The sequence below is a fragment of the Hippoglossus stenolepis genome, chromosome 1, assembly GCF_022539355.2.
Source record: "Hippoglossus stenolepis isolate QCI-W04-F060 chromosome 1, HSTE1.2, whole genome shotgun sequence".
NCBI lineage: Eukaryota > Metazoa > Chordata > Actinopteri > Pleuronectiformes > Pleuronectidae > Hippoglossus > Hippoglossus stenolepis.
In genome coordinates this window covers 15944294-15960457 of record NC_061483.1, presented here as the reverse complement: position 1 = coordinate 15960457, position 16164 = coordinate 15944294, and the positions used below count along the sequence as shown (strand labels likewise).

At 42.6% G+C, this 16164-nt stretch overlaps 2 protein-coding genes across 2 annotated transcripts; one reads left to right on the top strand and one right to left on the bottom strand.

Annotated features, from left to right (window-relative positions):
• Positions 1 to 4230: 4230 nt before the first annotated feature.
• Positions 4231 to 5509, bottom strand: LOC118111173 (palmitoyltransferase ZDHHC23-A-like). The gene is made up of 2 exons (XM_035159551.2): positions 5391 to 5509; positions 4231 to 5002 (listed from the first exon to the last, which is right to left on the bottom strand). The coding sequence occupies exons 1-2, from the start codon at positions 5507 to 5509 to the stop codon at positions 4336 to 4338; spliced, it is 786 nt and encodes a 261-aa protein (XP_035015442.2). The 3' UTR covers positions 4231 to 4335.
• A 2230-nt stretch (positions 5510 to 7739) lies between these two features.
• LOC118110535 (fibulin-7) lies at positions 7740 to 14308 on the top strand. Its single transcript, XM_035158363.2, has 8 exons — positions 7740 to 7957; positions 10478 to 10637; positions 10731 to 10901; positions 11480 to 11605; positions 12447 to 12641; positions 12740 to 12877; positions 12994 to 13129; positions 13309 to 14308. The coding sequence occupies exons 1-8, from the start codon at positions 7889 to 7891 to the stop codon at positions 13670 to 13672; spliced, it is 1359 nt and encodes a 452-aa protein (XP_035014254.1). The 5' UTR covers positions 7740 to 7888; the 3' UTR covers positions 13673 to 14308.
• Positions 14309 to 16164: the final 1856 nt, after the last annotated feature.

Here is a 16164-nt window from a genome sequence, read left to right as displayed (position 1 = left end):
CTGCAGCCAGAGCAGCGTTCTCTGCAGCCACAGCAGTGTTTTCGGCAGCCTGCTTCTTCAGAGCTGTATTCTCTTTGGCCAGAGCTGAGTTTTGAGCAGTCAGCTGCCTCTCTAGAGCACCTTTCACTGCAGCCAGAGCAGCGTTCTCTGCAGCCACAGCAGTGTTTTCGGCAGCCTGCTTCTTCAGAGCTGTGTTCTCTTTGGCCAGAGCTGAGTTTTGAGCAGTCAGCTGCCTCTCTAGAGCACCTTTCACTGCAGCCAGAGCAGCGTTCTCTGCAGCCACAGCAGTGTTTTCGGCAGCCTGCTTCTTCAGAGCTATATTCTCTTTGGCCAGAGCTGAGTTTTGAGCAGTCAGCTGCCTCTCTAGATCACTTATCACTGCATCTTTCTCAGAGATGATGTGCTTCATCTTCTTGTCAAAGGAAAGCTCCATCGCCTTGACCTGGTTGCACTTGTCGCTCAGCTCCCTTTTCACCCTCTCGATCTGATCGTTTCTAGGACGAGAACTCAATTTGTAGATGTACTTTTCTTTGTCCTTCAACACCAGCTTCAACTCCTTGAGCTCGTCCTCCAACTCTGTCTGCATGGCTCTTCCAGAGTCAAAGGCCTGCCCCTGTTTGGCGGAATCAATCTGATCCTGCATGGCCTCTTTGTCCCTCTTCCACCTAGCATCATTTGTGGACATCATGCACTTCAGTGCCGCATTTTCCTGAGCTAGCTCCATTCCCTCAAATTCCATTTCCTTGATCTCTCCATGGAGGAACTCAATCGTTTTGCTGGGAGATTCCACATGATGTACAACGGACTGAAAGACACAAACATACATATAACAGGTAAATACACAGTCCCATCATAAGTTTGGATACACAGAAAAAGACAAGAGGTCTTTCATCTTCATCTCTAATGATCCACACTGCTGAATGTAACTTTAACAGTTACATCACTTTCATCAATTCTGACAATTTCTCATCCATCCATTCATTATCTCTCTTAAAACATTGATCATCACATGAAATTGTTACGAGTTAATTTAAATGCAGTTTCTGCATTTCTCTTAAGTACAGTATCTCAACACTAAAGTGAAAGTGAATTATCCTAAACAGAAGCTGCATAATATCCACAGAGACTCATTTCATGGAAAGTATTGTAACACACAGACCGCAACTGTCAGTTCAGACTGAATGTCAGGTGACTGATGTGACGGGTTTATTGAAAATTCACAGACAAAACATGAAATAATGAAATAAAATGTAAGGTGGTCTGAATATGTGTAACACTAAAAGTGTCTCCTGATTAGAAAATCTTACCTCGTTTCTTAAGTTGTGTCCCTTCTTCATCTTGGCTGAACACAGGTACAGGGTAAGTGTTGTAGAGAAAAATGATCCGTTGTCTTCTAATAGTCTTGATGTTTCTTGGAGCTGTTGTCTTCTCCCTGTCTTGGACTGGTAGCAGTGTTGAATATGAAGGGTCAGGTTGGAGCTGTTATCCTGTCGCCGTCTCAAACTCAACTGACAAATTTCTCCTCCAGAGTTCAATAAATAGGATTTAAAGAGGGTTTCATACGTGACATCAAAGGAACAGTTGGCTACACAATACAGGCCCTCATGCCTGTGTTCAATAGGGCCTCCCACTGTCTCCTACTGTTCGGTAGGAGACAGTGGGAACTAGAACACAGGCATGAGGGTTTCAAATGTGACATCAAAGGAACAGTTGGCTACATAAAAACAACATTGAATAAAATATCCGTAGGTCTTGAATTTCCTGCAAAGTTTCATGATCTTTTGAGTATGTCTAGTTAGGGCCCGAGCACCTCCGGTGGGAGGCCCTATTGTATTTCGAAGGATTTGTATTTCCCTTTTGGGGCTTTTTCAGGGCCTAGACATGCTCAAATTGTTACCAAAGTTTGCAGGGAATTCAAAACCCCAAAAAGTCATTGTATGCTGGAGTAATTTGAAATGGGGTGGAAAATGGCTCAACAGCGCCATCTAAGGAAAAGCCCCTCAGTTAGCTTTCACCGATCTTCACAAAAATCGTAGCCCAGGTGTATCATGACAAGACAAACAAAAATGGTCAGAGGTGCAATTGGAAAAAAGCAACAGGAAGCCCGCCATTTTGACTTTAGTGGCCATATTGGCCATTTTCCACATTTTTACTTTGACGAACTTGTCGTAGGGCTTTCATCAGATCAACTTCATATTGAGATGAGTGTCATTTAAACAAGATGGAGATAAAAACTAACTCAAAGATCGATTTTTCATCACACGGTGTGACCGTGGCGTGGTGTCAAAGTTTGATTACACGCCATCAAAACATGAGGTTCTGTATCTCTGACATATTTGTTCCAATCGAGTTCCAAACTAGACATGTAAGACAAGAGTCCCAGCCTGATGACATCTACACAGAAATCTTGACTTAAAATCACAGCGCCACCTGCTGGCTACAGGAAGTGACATGTTTTTACTTTGATGAACTGCTCCTGGCTGCTTTACAATATACAGCTCAAAAGAGCTCAGTCAAGTCATTGGATCATGGTCAGAATTGTGACATTTCCTCAAACCGTGTAAACATTGAGGTGCGGCGAAGGTTCATCCTTCGCCAAAGGAGACGATGTTGTCATAAGTCCAGTGTGCATTGTCCTATCACCGCCAAACTGATGTCTCATGATCAGAGACCAAGCCTGAACAGCTCTATGTGTCAATATTTCCTCAGTGTCATAGCGCCACCTACTGATTCGCCATGAAACAGGAAGTACTTTGTAAATCCACTCTGCATTATCCAACCGGCTCCGAACTACTGACCTATGATCACAATCCTGACCTGAACACATCCATATATTAATATTAGTTCAGGGTCATAGCGCCACCTACGTTACGTTACTTTTCGTTACTTTTCGTTACTTTTCGTTACTTTGTAACTTTTCGTTACTGTTAGTTACTTTTCGTTACTTGTCGTTACTTTGTAACTTTTCGTTACTTTTAGTTACTTTGTAACTTTTCGTTACTTTTCGTTATTTTGTTACTTTTAGTTACTTTTCGTTACTTTCGTACTTTTAGTTACTTTTCGTTACTTTCGTTCCTTTTCGTTACTTTCGTACTTTTAGTTACTTTCGGTACTTTTAGTTATTAAAGTAACTAAAAAGTAACTAAAAGTACAAAAGTAACTAAAAAGTACGAAAGTAACTAAAAAGTAACTAAAAGTACAAAAGTAACTAAAAGTACCAAAGTAACTAAAAAGTAACTGTAATGTAAAAAGTAATTTTACATTATATGTGTTGGTTTGTGAAAGATGCGGAGTACAACAGTATTCTCACCGAGGCGGTGGGTCATGAGCTGAAATCAGTCAGATCCAAAAAACATCTCTGGTTTTCCATCAATATGACACACCATCATGGGGAAGCCGAACGACTGGGGGGAAACAATAGGACATATTTTGTTTGTTACATGAAAACATCTTGTGCGTCTTGACGTGGACGTGGATTAACGTAACGTAACGTAACGTAACGTAACGTAACGTAACGCATCGCACAGTGACGTGACTACAGTACGTGACGTAACTAAAAGTACAAAAGTAACTAAAAGTACAAAAGTAACTAAAAGTACCAAAGTAACTAAAAGTACCAAAGTAACTAAAAAGTAACTAAAAGTACCAAAGTAACTAAAAAGTAACTAAAAGTACCAAAGTAACTAAAAAGTAACTAAAAGTACGAAAGTAACGAAAAGTACAAAAGTAACTAAAAGTACAAAAGTAACTAAAAAGTAACTAAAAGTACCAAAGTAACTAAAAAGTAACTAAAAGTACGAAAGTAACTAAAAGTACAAAAGTAACTAAAAGTACAAAAGTAACTAAAAAGTAACTAAAAGTACCAAAGTAACTAAAAAGGGTTAGGGTTAGTGTTTATATTAATTTGGTGAACTTTTTCAATGTGGACTTCTGATGTAGTTGTTGGGATCAGACAGAAGATATGATACATAAACATGTATTTATGATATATAGAGTGCTGTTCCTGGACTGGCTGTAGACACCGGGGCAGTAGAAGAGAGCCGTCATGACTCACAAACAAATAGACACCCTGTCTTCCTGGTTGGCCTGAGACAGATCCCAGTTTACCAGTTTTCTAGTTCAAGTTTACATTTCAAGACATTTTTGCTGGGAGCAGTTTCCATTTAAAAATGAATTTTGGATGCAAAGAGTTTTTCACTTGAGCCCCCCTCCCAAAATGTCTGTGCACGGCCCTGAGGAAACCAGTGGGTACAGTAGGAGTCTTTGCTTAAGACATGAACGTTGTTGTGTAATTACAGGGCAGTTATCTAATCTGTCATAATTCAATATTCACTTTCATGATGTGGTGTGAATGTACAATTCAAAGAAGTATAAAGATGTTATAATATCAAATCCAACCCACCAGACACAGTGGTGGTCCAGACGCTTGACGCAGGATCCACAGGTTCGACAGTGTCCGGCCCGCGGGGGTGGCATTGTTTTGCACACAGAGCATCTGCTCCACTTTTCTGTCAGGGCAGGAGGAGAGGAGGAGGAGGCCGCTGATTGGATGGATCCATTAAGATGTGTAGAGTCCTTGTTAACCTCCTCACTCTGGCTGTGATAGGAGGTGGTGTGAAACCCTGGGCCTCTCTTGGTGTGAATGAGAGATCCGATGGTGAGGATCATGCCAGCAGTCACAGTGCACAGCTGCAGATGGCTGACGTCCCCACGCGGTAGAATCTCTGTGATGAAGAGGTAATACATGTAGGCCAGAGAGAACAGTGCCAGAGTGAGGAAGAAGAGGGTGCGTCTCCTCTTGCGGTGTGTGGCGTAGTAGTACCAGAGGACCAGGCTGGGCAGAGCTGTCAGGATGATGATGCCCAGCAGGTGGTGCAGCGCTGCGGCCCGGAGCAGCAGAGGCAGCAGCACCAGGGCCGGATCATGGAGATCTCCGTTGTCAATCAGGGCCCCGAGGACAGGAGAGTGACATCCGCTGTGAGGGGGTTTGTGTCTCAGCCACCTGCAGCGCACACATTCAGGCAGAGTTACAAACACATGAAAATAAAAAAACTTAATTAGGAATGATGCTAATACACTTTCATTGATCAAACTAATAAGATGATATGAGGAAAAATCACATGTTGTTTTCTTATTAGAAGGGTCAGACCCTGTAATTTTAATATTGTGCTTTGGTGTGATGTCACACGTGTTTGGTTTTAAATAAACTGTAAAAAGATAAATAAATGGATAAAATAAAATGAATTTATGATTAAATACATTGCATTTTTAGCTTTTGGAACAATTATGGCTAAAATATGATATTGAGAATTGCATCTAAATTGTATTTGATGTCTGTAAATCACCTTGTGACCCTTTTGTGTCTCATTAAAGGTCATACTTCTTCTAACCTGTTAAAGGCCTCGTCCAGATCTTCACAGTCACAGCAGCATCCGTACTGGTAGATATCACACTCGCAGCAGCACATGGGATCATCTGGCTCCGGAGGCTTTAACTTCTCCCATTTCATTATGGCTTCCTGAAGTTCACAGGGCAACTTCGTTCTCTGGAGCGATGCACAAATGAACTACACCATTAAAACAAACTATTAGTGCAGGGAACATATCTATGGAAATGTACTGACAGAATCTATAACACAAAAACACACACACACGATCTATAACTTTGAAAAAAGCACATATATACATACATATCAACATATATATAGGAGTAATTATCGTAATTATAGAGGGTTTACTTTACATCTGAATTGGCAGCAATATTTCATCTATCTTACTGTCTATAATGATATAAAACCACTTATTAATTAAAAGCAACTAATTAGGGCCCGAGCACCGAACGGTGGGAGGCCCTATTGATTGCTCTCTCCACTAACCGCAACAGGCTTCAAAATGCCTGTGCTTGGGCCCGTTAGTGCTACAACGTAGCCCTAGTTATTATTATTATTATTAATATATTATTACTATCGCCATTGGAATAGTATAATGCTTTGGCACCCACTCTCTGTTTTACTAGTGAGTCAGTCACTGAGGACAAAAAGTCTAAATCATCTCTGTTATCATTTCCTGATGACAAAACGTGGTTTACTCTGATGCAGGGCTGAGGCTGAGTGTTCCTCACTATTTCAGGAGGGGACGTTTGTTTTGAGGGACTGATGTTGATTATTCTGATGAGATGAGCTGTGTTAGTCAGACATTTTCAGATATTCAAGTGTAGCAGAGCGTGAGGTGGCAGAACTAGTAAATGAGCGGATCAGTCTGAGTGGGCAGGTTCCACACGGAGCTGTCTGTTCAAACACAATGACATGTGTTTTTATGGACCCAGTGTGTGAAACATGAATCACGATCTGCACACTGTGGGGTGATTCACCGTCTACAGATCACTGCTGTGCAACCCAATGCACTCATTTCTCTGCCCTGTGGGCTGAATGTATTTTGCACTGAGGACTCAGTCCCTGCAGCCTGTCCAGTTATCACACATGCTTGGGTTTTGTTGCATCTGTGAGGGTTTGTCTGACCCTGCTGAGTAACAGCTGTGAGCACAGTCTGCTCTTCCTGGCTTGGTTAGACAATGCCACACACAAGATGATTCCTCAGGTAAATCCAACCACCACTGTCAGCTCCTTCCTGCCTGAGGGTCTCAGCTTTGTCGTCACCATTGGAACAACAGTGGTGTTGGTAGCACACGCTGATAACAGAGGTCCGTACACTTCAGTTTTCTCCATAGGGCATAGTCAAGCTTCAAACTCATTCTTTTCTACCAGTCCAGTTTTATATTTACTACCTCCACCAAGGAGGTTATGTTTTCACCCCTGTCTGTTCTTTTATTGGTTTGTTTGTATGTAAGCAAGATTAAACAAAACCTACTGGACAGATTGCCATGAAACTAGATGGAAGGATGCGGTATAAGTCACCGCATCCTTTTTACTTTCTTTAATTTTGGAAGATTGAACATTCTCACAGTTTTTGCAGAGAATATTTAATGGATCTTGAGGAAGAAAAAAATCAGGCATCTTTAGAGGCCTGATATCTATAAGTGTGTAATTTGGGGCAGTTTGATTTAAGGGGACTGTTGGGCCTTGGTGGAGGTATAGGCTCTACTGAGGGCTGTCCTAATTAGTCTTATTTTGTTGAGTCCAAGTATAGTACAGGGATGCATGTGTGCACATATTCCTGCAGAGGGCACAGCTCCTCTGTAGCTGCATCACTGGCAGTGAACTGTGTGTCTATCGGCAAACGCAGCATAATGATTTCAAGTCGTTACGTAGTTTTCCAGCGTATATTGCAGGTTACATGATTTATCATCTAAGCAATATAACCAGTATTTCGTTATATTGATATGATACTGGTGTTACAGTTATTATTGCTTTAAAATAAACAGCATCAGAAAATAATGTCTCAGAGAGATGGTCAGCAGGCAAAGAATGTGCTTGGAAATTTAGTGGTAAAACTCTTTTATTGCATTTTGTTAGGAAATGCGAATGAAAAGGACTTTAACCAAACACAAAGTGGTCAAGGTGCTGATTGTGTATCTCTTATTGATCCAGAGAAATTATGTTTTCTCCCACTTCTCCGTAAACAAGATAAACTAAGCTGCTTTTTTACCTGCGAGGAGGTGCAGTCCAAAATTGAATAAATGCATAATAACGTGGTCCAATTTTTCTTTAAGTCTCCCTCCCTGATTGGCTGCTGAAGAGTAAACCCAGCTGCATTCCGCAGTAGTTCTCCTCAGCAGCTTTTCCACTGCCAACTGTGTTTTCTCTCTCACCTGGAGTCCCTGCACACAGCGAGGGCTGACCACTTCCCACACAAAGTTCAGGCTGCCTGCAACCTGTGACACCTCTGAGGACCGATCGCACACTGCACATTGGATCAAGACTGGAGGAAACATGCTTGTGTCAGCAGCACTCGTCATCACCATAGCGTGTTCCTGCTCACTCCATCCTGTGTTCGGACAGGTATGTGAAACACACTGTTATTGCCTAATGAGCGAATGAATGGATCACAGTAGGAGGATTTGACTTGTATGACATCATTACAGTTAAAGACAATGAAAGCAGTGACACTTGTTCAGCTCTGTTGTATCTATTGAACTGATTCATTGGTTACAGTGTGCATCTGAGGAGCTGCTGTTTATGGTTTGAAAAGCAAAAACTGCTCAAATCTGAATGAGCTCCCTCTCCTCTGAAGTGCAGCTCAGACAGAGAACGTCCTTGCTTGGCCCAAACATTGAGTCACCCTCACTTTGCATTCAAACTTCAAACCCAGAGGCTCCACTTTATGAACAGCTCAGTATGTCTGTGCTGTCATTCACAGCAAATCTGCTGAGAATTTCCAGAAAGCTGCTGCACTGACATGTGTTCATGGCTGTGTGTGTTGCACATGTGCGTATTTCTTTGTGCATTGCTCAGAGATGGCTTAAATATATGTCCATAAGAATATCAGTGTGGTGCTTTAGGTCTATGTATATATATATATATAAAGGGATAGTTCACCCAAAAAGGAAAATTCACTCATTATCTCCTCACCACTATGCTGATGGGAGTTTCAGGTGTAAACAGTGTTGCAGCCAAATCCAATACAATTGAAGTAAAACAAAACTGAAAATGCCTCCACACTGCTCCTGTGGTGTCATTCAAGTGTCCGTAAGCCCCGACATTCATATTCAACTCAAAACGGTGTCATTTACACTGTGTCCTCTTGAGCCAGGTTCTCTTTTTTTTTTTACATTTGAAGAATTGGTCACCATTTACTTAAATCGTATTGGATTTAGCTGCAGCGCTGTTTACCCCTGAAACTCCAAAAGTGTTTTGTGGACTCAAACACGTCACCCGCCCCTCCATCGGCATAGTGGTGAGTAGATGATGAGTGAATTTGCAGTTTTGGGTGAACTACCCCTTTAAATACACAAATCTGGTTAGATTTAATAGAGTTGAACTGGAGTCTTAAGCTCCTGTCCTGCATGCCTCCGAACACTGTGGTAACAACACCCAGTGAACATGAAGCCATGTGAAATATCACCTAGCACGGACAGAAAGAGGCCTTTGACAACTACACTTTAAACACCAGCAGCCCCCCCCCTGACTGATTGAAGTCCCTCCAAACCCCAGTTTGGTCCAAATCAGGTGTTTTCAACAAATATTGACTCTTCTTGCATAACTCCTGCTGGAAGAAAACACTAATTGGTTGTCTGAAAACATGTAGGAGAGGACGGCACAGAATGACGCTGTTGAATGAAAGGGAGTAAAGAGCGAGCGGGCATGCACGGGTAGAAAACACGTCCCTGACACTCCATTCGTCCGCTCCTTGCAGCCAACAGAAAGGGAGGTTGTAACGGGAGGTGGTGTTTGCGCTGAGGGCGTTTCTACCTGACTGTCTGACCCCAAAAGCCTAAATTTACCACTTCATAGAGATCCAGTGATTACCTTTAATGCAACCTAAGCCACTTTTGCTGATATTTCCCCCTCTCATGACATATAGCACGTTTCATAACTTTTTATACTGAAGTTTTTAAATGTTCATGCAGGCTCACACCTACGACCACGTTGACAGAACAGTAAACTGATTACTTTCAGTCTGTGTTCGTGTGAATGACCGGTTACAGCATCTCGTTTTGGGTGGAAAAACATGCTCTGATAATACTGCTTTTACTCACTCATGTAACAGCCCAGCCTCTGTACTGCACAGCTCTCACTTCTTCGACAGACCTTCATTTGCTTACATCCAGATGGAGCTGATTCTGTTTTGGTTACAGCTCAGATTTAATTTTTTCAATGTACTTTTAATCAAAGCATCTTCCGAGATAGAATGAATGGAAACTTAGTTTTCCGGCTAATGCATCAGTTACTTCACTGGCTTGTGGCCCTCTGGTCTCTTTTTCATGTTGACAAATATTTATTTTCAACTCACCTGAAGCCAGAGGAGAAGCTTTTCTGTATTCATAAATTCAGCAAATAACAGCATTCCTTTTTCAGAAAACAAGTTTTTAAGCAAAATGAGTCTCCTGCAGCTTTTAACCCTAACCTTATACTGATAGCAACAGTATGTATATTTGCAGATCATTGCTAAATGCAACAACAGAATGAAAAAAGGAGGACGTCTTGTTTTTGTCATAAACAATGGTCCTAAACAGTGCACAAGATAAATAATGTAACACATATTTTACTCCTAACTTCATGTATCTACTTTCATTGTGGCACAATATATAATAATATATAAAGAATAAATAATTCGATGAAATCTGAAAATACTAATTTCCCCCAAATTGTACGCAACATCTCCAACTCAACATCTGCACCAAAAGGTAATGGTTCCTTCTTGGTGGAGGTAATATATGTGGTTGCACTTTTATTTGCAACGTTGTTAAAAAAGAAATAAAATTCTTCATGAAATATCCTCAGCGTCAGTGAATTTGAAAAAGGCTTTGAACAAGTTGTGAATAATTCAACACTGTAGTCACCCCCTCTGTTTGGTTTCAGGACTGCCCCAGCAGGCAGGAAATACAGGGCTCTCTGAAGCAGGTCCAGAAGCTTCTCTCAGCACACGAAGCCTCGTACCTGCAGAGTCTACGCAACCTGAAGAAGAAAATAAACTTACTGCAGAGCAGTGCAGGGAGGCAGACGACGAAAGCCATCAACAGTGAGCAAAACCTCCTGAGACGATGTTAGATGTTAAAATTATGTATTCTGTCTTTTTCTTTGATTATTAAATCACCTCCTGCTTTTCCAACAGGCACCTGCACAAAACTGGACGCACCCATGAATGGAAGGAAACTTGGAAAGTCGCACAGCGTGAGCCATGAGGTCCACTTCCTGTGTGACCCTGGTTATGAGCTGGTGGGCTCAGAGAGCAGGGTTTGTCAGGAGAGCCTGACCTGGAGCGGTCAGCAGCCGACCTGCCGAGGTGAGACACAGCTACCCGGCATCAGCGGGATCATCACTTTCCCCACTGTGTGCTCCTTCCCCACCAGTCTCTCCTCCTCTTCTTCACCCTGACCATCTCTCATCCTGTTATCTAACCGTCTGATCACTTTTACAACCCTGTCATCATCCTCTTTGTAACCCCCCATGCTCTCTATTCCCATTCCTCTTTTGGTGCATCATGCGTGACTCCACTGTTTTTCTACATCAAGATATAGTTCATATATGACCCATGATCATATTTCCTCTCTACGCTCTGTCATTGTCCAGAGAGTTTATTGAATGCTCAGACATGTGATATTTTAACCGCAGCATCTTGACAGCTCACTAACTTTGAGAGAATGGCTCAGAAGCTTTTTGATCCAGCAAAGCCTCCCAGCACCTGCTCCACCTTCTCCCTTATTCTCCTTCTAACACGTACATATGCCATGATGTAATTTTCTCTTATCTTTCAGCATCAGAGATATTTGGTTTCATGTGCCCCTGTATCTCTGACAGGGCTCAAACATATAGCACCAGTGTTTCCTTGTATAACCCCCCTGTTTGTTTCTTTCCCCTCAGACATCAATGAGTGTGCGTCCTCTCCGTGCCTGAATGGTGCGACGTGTGTGGACGAGATGAACCAATTCTCTTGTGTCTGTGCCAAAGGCTGGGCCGGAGCTACCTGTCAGAGCCCCGTGCCAACATGTAGGGATTACACACCCACACCCCACACGCCTAATGGAGATGTTTATTTTATCTTAACATGTTGCGATAACCACTAACACGTCAGACAGCTCAAACACAAAGGGGTTTTTGAGTTTTTTGATATTATAGGAGCAACAAATAGCTTATAAGCCTTTTTCAGAGCATATATTTATAGTCTACTTTAGTGTCCAGTCTGCTGAAGGAGATGGCATTGACCTGTGGTTTGGTTTGCCAATACAAGTCAGTGCTACATACCACAGAGTGAGTCCAAGACAGTGCTGGTTGAGAGGCTGCAGTCCTCTCCCTGGTGTGACTGTGAATCTCTGGAGCCCACATAGTTTAGTTTCTCTCTTTTCATTTACTATTTATATGCAAACATACAATACAATACATACAATTCATCATATCACTATGATGATAAACTCAGTCTAATCCCTCAATTAAAGTTAAAGTTAAAGATATTAGTATATTGTCTGGAAGTTAGATTTGACATAAAACATTATTTATAAAAACATTTTTATGAGGATTATTCAAATTCCCTGCACTCATAAATATCAGTCCCCTAAACTTGCCTATTTTTTAAATCAAGATTCATGAATTATTCTCTGAGAAATCAACAAAAATGTAAAAAAAAAGATTTCCTGGTGTCGGCCCCCCTGAAAATACCGCATCCTTCAACCAAATTTCATGGTAATCCATCCAGTAGTTTTTATGCACATTTTTCTTCGTGCCCACAAACCGTCCATCAATGACTGAATGATAATGAGCCCCAGATAAAATCCTGAGCTACTGCATTACAGAAAACGTCTTACCTCTCCTCTTCCCTGTCTTCCCCATTCAGTCTTTGTTACCATGACAAACACATCTGCTGCCACCTCTGCAGCCACCGGTGGTGCTGCTGCTGCGGCTACCCTGCCAGCTGCCACCACCGGGCCCTTTGTCCGTCCATCACGTTGCTCTATAGTGCAGGGGACCACCCACTGTACCTGTGAGGCAGGATACACCATCTCTGGCCGGGACAGCAACATCTGCACTGGTACGACTAATTCCTTACGACTAATATACACATTAGTTTGTTTTTATATAGGATGCTAACTGTGTGTTTGTGTGTGTGTGTGTTTTTTTTTTCTTTAGATATAGATGAATGTGAGCTGTTCCATAATGGCCAGGCGGGGAAACTGTGTTTACATGCTTGCGTTAACACCCCTGGAGGCTACCGCTGCACCTGTCCCGTTGGATATAATGTGACCCGCGATGGACGCAGCTGCAGAGGTGCACTCACATATTTCTTTTCCTGTTTTGTTATGAAATCACTTATAATGTTCTTATTCCCAACAAAGCAGTGTGAATGATGTCCCAGCTAACACTGTGTTGATGTTTTCTGCCAGACATCGACGAGTGTGCCACCAGACAAAACAACTGCACGAAGGACCAGATGTGCATTAATACATATGGTAGTTTCCAGTGTGTCCATGTGGACTGCCCCAAAATTCCTAATGCTACATATGTCAAGACGTCGCCTATGTGAGCATTGTCTTCTGCATTTTTTGCTCCTGATTCATTGTACAAAAGAGAGATTTTCCACAGTAACGAGCATATGGTTTTTTGGCAGTACAACATTAATTCCATTGTTTGAACAACATTCCACTCACACTCTTTCAGCTACATCTGTCTCACTTTTCACTTGGTTTTCTTCTTCCCAGGCGTTGTGAACGTAACCCCTGTCCTTTGGACAACAAGGCGTGTTCTCAGACCCCAAATTCCTTCTCCTACCATTACATGGCTGTCGCATCCAACCTGTCAGCTCCTCGCGTCATGTTCAGGGTCTCAGCTTTGCGTCCGATGGGCGACACGCTTCGCTTCTCCCTGCTGGGGGGGAGGTTAGCTCGGCGCCACTTCACAGTCCAGCGTTCAGACCGTCTGACAGGTCAGCTGATGCTGGTGAGCCCCGTGCAGGGGCCTGCCACTCTGGAAGCGGAGGTGGAGATGAGCGAGCTGGAGAGACGTGTCCAGCTGGGGAAGTACATCACCAAAATCACCCTGTTTGTTTCCCAATATGAGTTCTAGAGAAAGAAGGTGGAAACACTCTTAGAGCACAAAAGACAAACTAAAGTCCGGTTTGGATTTATTTAAGGAAGGCATTTGGCCATTGATGTGTGATGATATGGGGACCATCTTAAAAATCCCCTGTACTGTTGGTGAAAGAGCGGTAACAGCCAGGTAGTGAAAACATGAAGTGGTGGCAGAACAAGGTGTGTTGCACTGCTGCATGTAATAAATGTTTCAGAATGTTTGCTTTTCAGAGACACTGGTGTTCAGCTACAGACATAAATGCAAATGACTTCAGTATAAGAACATGAGTTTTGTTGGGAATAACTTTTGGAATTTCCTCTAAATCTATTGCAAAAAGACAGAAATGAGTGTAGGAGATATAAAGGACGAATGACACAATGTAGACAATAAACCTGCACTAAACTGAAGGACACAAACAAACTGAACCAGGAAATATGTGGAAGGTTCATCCTGAAAGAAAGTGCTGCTTTTTAATGAAAGTCTGGCAATGTTTACATATATGCGATGTATATTGGACACGTAATCATGATGTGTTATAACTTTGTAATCCTTTCTGCTACCATGTTTCATTCTGGTTTTATTGCAGTTCAATTTCCAACGCAACCATTAAAGCACCATGTAAACCATAAAGAGTTTGGTCTCTTCTACTTTTGTGAATATGTTGTAAAAGCAGTCAGATTAATATAGGTATATATGTATACATATATCTAACCCAGCCCTTATACTTACCCTGAGCTTTTTTTACACACACACACACACACACACACACATATATGTATATACAGTGATATAGTACAGTATGTGAGCAGTGGTTGTTTGAGAAACACACAGTTCTTGCAGTACAGAGCCGTGCTGTTCAGCAGACAGGCAGCCAAAAACAAGCTACTGAAAAGAGCCACTGTGTTCCTACTTTGCCTGAATGAACTTTAACTTTTAAATCCGCAAGTACACATTGAAAAATGCATGAGCATGTCTCGTGCGCACTGCGAGTCGTGTATGTGTAATCATTTTCCTGTCAAAAGGACGGGTGTACTTGGAGAAATTGTGACGTTGTGATGAAATGTGCCGCACCAGCCATCTATCTTCTCCACTGAGCTGTGCCACATTTTGAAAATGAGACCACACAGAAGTGCATCTGTGGACAGTGAGGCAAAGTGTAGGTTGACTGGGAACAAACAAGGTGTATTTAGTTGCAGAGGAGGCTTCAACCGAGATGACACGACTGAGAGGGCGGGGGGGGGGGGGCTTTAGCCACAGGATCCTGAAACAAGTCTGTACGCTGAGTGAAGAAAAAAGATGCACGGTGATAGCGAGGCAGACAGAGAGCGATGGTTGAATAGAGATGGCTGAATAGATGATTCAAGCGAGGCAGTCACTGGCTGAGGGTGTGGGCTGAATTAAAAACTGTCTTTTATTACCACTGCACACAGAATGCTCTGGACTAAGTCTTGCCCTCTTGTGTCCCTGATGGGAAAGGAAGAGTTCAATCACAGTCCCATCCATGTTCCTCAGGGATCCCACAAGAGGTGGTCATTCAGTATTAAAAGCTCAGCTGGGTTTGCCTGTGTGAGAGCACCTGATCTGGAGTCTGGTGTTTCGTCTGCTCTGTGCGCCTCACTGTCCTCTCTTTTCCTCCCCTTCCTCTATGTTATCATATTACATCCACTTTCACATCCTTCTCCTCCAACTCCACTGTCGCGTCTCTTCAGCTCTCAGTGTGGCTGAGTCACACTGTGCAGATAAAAAAAAAAACTCGTAATGAGCGCTGGCAGTGTGTGTGGGACTGAAATCAATATCCTAATCTCTCTCTGCTTGTGCAGGATAGTCATAAGAAACCATCCCACTCCCTTTGACTGCAGCTTGGGTTATCAGTGGTACTTGCATTTGAAAGGAAATACCTCGGTCTCATCTGAAGTTTAATAGAACAAAGGAGAGTGGGACTGGTGCTGCTGAGGCTCCACATGGTGCAGACAGGACTCTACTGTCAGTTTGGCTCAGGGTCTTTTAGTGTGGCCATGATGGTGAGGGTGGAAGAGAGGGAGTGGACATGGTGGTGGCGTCCATAGTTGTTGTGTTCAAGGAAGCACCGCTGATCCCCCTCCTTTAGTATTCTCAGCAAGGTGTGGTCGGTACAGTCTATGGGTGTTGAAGCCCAAGTGGCCTCTAAACACACAACCAAAAGCATAATAGTTGACTAAAATTACCAACAAAATAGCCAATAAAAAATAATCCAGCGATAGCAGCCTGGTAAACTGGATCAATCAAATCTCATCCATGGGTTGGAGCTCCTGTCAGTGTTGGAGCCTCCATGGAGACGATTCAGCTTTCAAATTTGGGTTTGACACGGACTCCAGAAATGTCCAGAGATTTTTCCAGAGTTTGCTTTCGACATATGAGGAACGCAGCAAGAGATTGTGCGGATCAGAAACGTTCACGACAAGAGAATGTCCGGAGCATGCAGGAGGCAGGACGTGACGGAAAGATTC

Excerpts from the sequence above, each read along its gene's own strand:
- LOC118111173 (XM_035159551.2), bottom strand. The coding sequence starts at position 5,509 with ATGAAATGGGAGAAGTTAAAGCCTCCGGAGCCAGATGATCCCATGTGC. Across the intron at positions 5,003-5,390 it reads CTGGACGAGGCCTTTAACAG|GTGGCTGAGACACAAACCCC; the intron begins GTTAGAAGAAGT and ends TGTGCGCTGCAG.
- LOC118110535 (XM_035158363.2), top strand. The coding sequence starts at position 7,889 with ATGCTTGTGTCAGCAGCACTCGTCATCACCATAGCGTGTTCCTGCTCA. Across the intron at positions 12,642-12,739 it reads GGACAGCAACATCTGCACTG|ATATAGATGAATGTGAGCTG; the intron begins GTACGACTAATT and ends TTTTTTCTTTAG. Across the intron at positions 12,878-12,993 it reads CGATGGACGCAGCTGCAGAG|ACATCGACGAGTGTGCCACC; the intron begins GTGCACTCACAT and ends GTTTTCTGCCAG.